Genomic DNA, 4,831 nt, shown 5'->3' on the forward strand with positions numbered 1-4,831 from the left:
CCCTTCTCTAATTCTCTGGCTCTGGGACCCACTTTTCCATATACCGCTTCTCCTTTTGGGCCAGCCACCATCAACCCAAGAGGGAAATGTCACTGGGTAAGAAGTGGTGAGGGAATACAAAAACTCACACTCATGCACCTGGGAGATGATAGAGAACATTTGGTATTTCCTTCAGAGAAAGGGAATCTTTATTTGGCCCGTGGGGATGGTAGGAGAAGGGAGATGAGGGAAATCAACTAAAATGGAATGATTTGAATGTGCAAATACATCAGTGGCCACCAGGGTGGGTCAGACAGGAACACACACAAGACACAGGTGGATTGCACTGATCACCATTTCCAAGCAGCTCAAAAATAAAACAACAAAAAAAGCCCTGCACCAGTTCTATCGTACCATTACTAAGTACCAAAGCAACCCTCCCAGAGTCAGTGAGACAGGCTCGCTTGGTTAGTGAACCGCTTCCGTGGCAGGCGGGCGAGCGTCAGTGCTCAGAAGGCATGCTGGGGTAGGACTCTCACACGCTCCTGTTCCCCACCTCCTATGGCGCCCTGCATCTCCAGCCTGCTTAAACGCTCCAAGCTTCTTCCAAGAGCTTCTTCCAGCTGTTCCCGGAGCTCCTGGACCCCCTCCAGCTCCACCTGCAGAGTGTGGTCTCTCGCAGTGCTAAGCAGACATGCCGCACAAAAGGGAAGAGGGTTAGACAGGCTGCAGCAAGTCCACACCAAATTGGCCCCTCCATCCGGGACCGTCAAGCACAGACTCTGCACGCTCCCCAGGCAGCTCAGCCACCTCTTGCCTCACCTCTAAACCTCCTTAGAGTGCAGCCATCCCCAAAAAAGGCTCCAGCCCATGGTAGGAAACTCCTAGTCACAGCTGTTCTTCAGTACTTACCCAAGCACTCCACTTATGTGCTCCCTTGCTATCAGGTAGCTCAAATATCCCAGAGGCTGCAGCCCCATGAAGGGCAGGGGATTAGTGCAGAGGACAGAGAAATGCCGGCCATACTGCGCTGCAGGACAACCGCCTGGATAAGCACCTAGATAGATCTTTATCAACCCAACAGTTGGTTGGGAATTTGACAGCAGCCTCTGAAAGGTGGCCAAGTGTGGGTGGGAAGCTGAGCCGGGAAGGGATAAGGGAAGGGAACAGATGGAAATCCCAGGACCTGAACAAGAGGTGGCAATGGGGGGAGTTTACATAGCATTTAAAGCTGGCCACTGCAGCCTCTTCAGGGGAAGGGGGCAGCCTAAAACCTGGACTCCCACAGCCACATTTGTCTGGTTCTTTGCCCAGACTCCCTCTTTCCCACTGAGGGCTCTCAGAATTGCAGAACGATCACTGCTTCAGGAATGGCTCCACTGGACTACACACGCCTGCCCCAGCAGTGGAGCAGGGCAGCACAGAGCCAAGGCAGCCTCACTTACCTGTCTGGGTGCGTGTGAAACTTTACCAGGCTGCCATAGAGCTGCCTCTCTGCCTGGAGAGCCTCATTTAACCGATTCCTTTCTGCCACCAGCCCTTCCAGCATCAGTAACAACTGCTTGGAGAGACAGACAAGATACAACACTTAGAGACAGAAATCGAAGGAGGCTTCTGGCTGCCCCAGAGAAACAGGGGCTTCCCCTTCCCCTCTTGCTTATGTCCAAGTGATCAACCTGATCACTGTTACCCCTGGACTCCCAAAAGACTCTGCCCTAGAGACAAGTGCTAAAGGGAACCAATCCTCTCCTTCTTTGTATCCTCCCTAGTGTATATTGCCAGCTTCCAAGAACAAGCACATCTCAACATATCCAAAGACTAAAAAGAAAGCCTCATAACTTAGCAGAACCAGCAGAAATATAAACACATCCAAGGTTGCCCCGCACGGCACACTACCTGCTGCCTTCTGTTTCCAGTAGCCTCTTGTCCTTGTGACTCTGCTATGGCCACTTTCTCCCGAAGCACCAGCACTTCTTGTGTCAACCTTTCTATGGCTGGAATTTCTTCAGGATCCACCAGCTGCATCTGCAGATCCTGAAAACCAAGAGCACAAGGGCTCAGTGAGAAGGGATCAATAACAAAGGACAGCTAGACCTTCATAATCCTCCCTGGAACACAACTGCCGAAAGTTTCCAGTGTTTGGAAAGACCTAGGTCTCCTAAGAAAGAAATGCCAAAGCACACAGGGTATATTAGGCACAGACAACAGCCTGGAGCAGGAACTGAGGAGGGACACAATGCGCTTTGATTAAAAGACTCTCAAAGAAGGGTGTTTGGTACACAAGGAGCAAAAAGCCAAATAATGCCACTCTGGGGGTTTGGGGCCTTTGCCTTCTGGCCAAAGTAACACAGAGGGCTGTGGGCAAACTAGCAGCAATACCACCCACAGCCAGCCAGCCACATTATTCTGAAGAGGCCCCTTGCTCCTTAGCAGAGAGTACCCACTTGTGGCTACCACAGAAAGCCTGCAGCTTGGTTTCTGTGTCTTGCTACTCGGTGTGAGTGAGCAAGCATGAGGTGCAGGACGTGGGGGAAAGAACAGACTTGTTTGCAGCCTTCCCAGGTGGAACCAACCCAGCACAGCGCGTCATCTCACCTTGATGAGGTCCTCTTTGATCTGGATGGTCCTGGTTAAGGACTCTATATCCGAGGCCTGCACCTGCAGCTCTTCCTCCTGCGTGGCCATGACAGACTGGAGAGCAGTAAGCTCCCGCTAGGGAGGGAAGAGAAGTCAATGAAAAAATTTAGCAAGCCAAAACCCCACTGCAAGCTGCTGTCCCATTTCTCTCACTGGGGGTACCCTCACAATAGGGGGATCCAAAACCTCCAGTGAGCCAAATGGTCTCCTGTAAGCAGATCAGCACAGGCACAGGCTCCATCACAAGCTCACCCTGCTTTCCCTTTCTTTCTTTGCCATTAGTTCCAGCTCCTCTTTGGCATTAACAAGATCCTTCTCCAGTTCTGCCGCTGATGTCATAACTGCAAAGACAGCTTGGTTACTGCAGGGTTACCATGTGTCAGCTGCTCCCTCTGACCCCAGGCTTAGACAGAATCCCTCTTTAGCAAGATAGGTCCACAATGCTTGCACTCCCCATCACACTGCCTCTTAGTAAAGACTCTTCTTCCCTGCTTGATCCTTAAACAGTAGCCCAAGACAACAAGCAACATCCCAGGCCTGCTGTCCCACCCCTGGCAAAGTTCAGGTGGCCTGGCCCCAAGGCAAAACCCAAACTAGTTGCACTTGTCTCAGCCCAGCCTGAACCATAGAGTCAAAACCCCTTCACGGGACAGCATCAACTCTTCAGTGGAAGCACCTCATCTCAAACCCGACAGCAGCCTTTTTCTTTCCCATACTCCCATCGCCCAGACATCCCTGAACCATCACCCAAAGAGGAGGCACAGCTTTATTTCAAAATACTCACTCTTGCTCAAAGCTCTTTTCTCTCTCACAGTTTCTCAGGTAACCATGTTTTCCCCACAGCAAAAAGCCCTGGTAATGTTTGGGGACCTCGAAAGAAGCTGTCACCACACTCACCTCCCTCTGTCCTGCAGCTGCTGTCCCCCTGTGGAGGTCCGGCAATGGCTGTAGCTCCACAAGGTCTTTGCAGTATTTCCTGAAAACATAAAAGCCTCCAGGTTTGCACCTTTATGGGGAACCAAGCACTCGCAGCTTCCCCAGAGCACCAGGATTGCAGCAAAACTGCTGGATGCTTTGTTAATGTGCTGAAATGTGAGAAATCAAGGAAGGGGATCTATCCAGGCAGCGGGGATGAGTGTATTGCGCCCAACCTAGAAGCTGTATGCTTGTGCAACAGGGCTCTAGCCTTGTGTCATTTGGCACTAGGAGGTTGCTGGCAGTAAGTGTCTTCATAGCAACAATTAAACAGGTTTCACTCAACTACAGCAAACCCATCTTTTAACTGGAACTCTACAAAGACCTACATCTCCATCCAAGGATGTGGCCCAGAGGGACCATGCAGGAAGGAAAAAGCAGAGCTTGGCCCGTATATGCATCCCTGGAAGTCTCTAGAGCTCACTTTGATCCTGAGAATAGAAATGAGCAACCTGTTTGCAGCTGCCTAAAAACATTCAACATGTCAGCTCACCAATAAACCATTAACAGCTGCTCAAGCAGGAGCATGGCATATGTAGCCCCAGAGTTGTATTCAGCCTCAAAGGGGTTTTTAGCAAAGCTGCTTTAAAAATACCAACTCCAATTGTGGAAGAGACAGCAAACAGCCAGCAGGCTCTGCCAAGAATTAGTGGAACCTAAAATTAACTCTCTTGTCCCCTCCAGAATGTGACAATGTCAGGGAGGGGATTACAATACAGAGAGGCAGCCCAGCCCAAGGAAGGACTGGGTCAATGCTGGAAGGTCAGAGGGTGGATTTCTTTCATACTCTCACGTGCCCTAAGGACTCAAATACTGACTGATCAAAATGCAAGGAGACACTGAGTGACAAAGGCTGGTGGAATCAAGATCAGAACATCTAGGCAGCATTTCTGCTCCTCAGTTTCTTCTCTTCCTCCTATAGGAAATCTCTTCCCTAATCTCACTTTCATTTCTATCATTCTCTGTGGCGCTCCCCTCTCTCCCATTTCCTCCTGTTGCAATCAGTTCTTTCCAGAGCCCCAACCCACAGGCAGAGAAACACAGCACACAATTCTTACTTGTATGGGCTGTTTGTCCTTCTTCAACAGCCTGGCACCAGCCAACTTGGTCACAAGAGGCTCCTTCCCCAACAGATGTTGGCGTAGCAGTTGTAACTCACAGCTCCTTTCAGCCAAAGCATGCGCCATCTTCTCAGCAGCCGTCTGATTGAGCAGGAAAAACAGGCAAAGGCAGGGCTGTG

At 50.6% G+C, this 4,831-nt stretch overlaps 1 protein-coding gene across 1 annotated transcript in view; it reads right to left on the minus strand.

The window, feature by feature from the left end:
• Positions 1–318: 318 nt before the first annotated feature.
• LOC104132072 (phosphodiesterase 4D interacting protein) overlaps positions 319–4,831 on the minus strand; it is a 15,429-nt gene continuing 10,916 nt past the window's right edge. Inside the window, exons 11-17 of the mRNA XM_035900818.1 lie at positions 4,650–4,793; positions 3,514–3,592; positions 2,869–2,957; positions 2,575–2,691; positions 1,876–2,013; positions 1,425–1,537; positions 319–663 (exon numbers count right to left, since the gene is read on the minus strand). Coding sequence (XP_035756711.1) covers positions 489–663; positions 1,425–1,537; positions 1,876–2,013; positions 2,575–2,691; positions 2,869–2,957; positions 3,514–3,592; positions 4,650–4,793 — 855 coding nt within the window. The 3' untranslated portion in view covers positions 319–488. The remainder of the gene's footprint in view (positions 664–1,424; positions 1,538–1,875; positions 2,014–2,574; positions 2,692–2,868; positions 2,958–3,513; positions 3,593–4,649; positions 4,794–4,831) is intronic.

The sequence above is a fragment of the Egretta garzetta genome, unplaced genomic scaffold (genome assembly GCF_000687185.1).
Source record: "Egretta garzetta isolate BGI_Z169 unplaced genomic scaffold, ASM68718v1 scaffold598, whole genome shotgun sequence".
In the NCBI taxonomy this organism is placed as follows: Eukaryota; Metazoa; Chordata; class Aves; order Pelecaniformes; family Ardeidae; genus Egretta; species Egretta garzetta.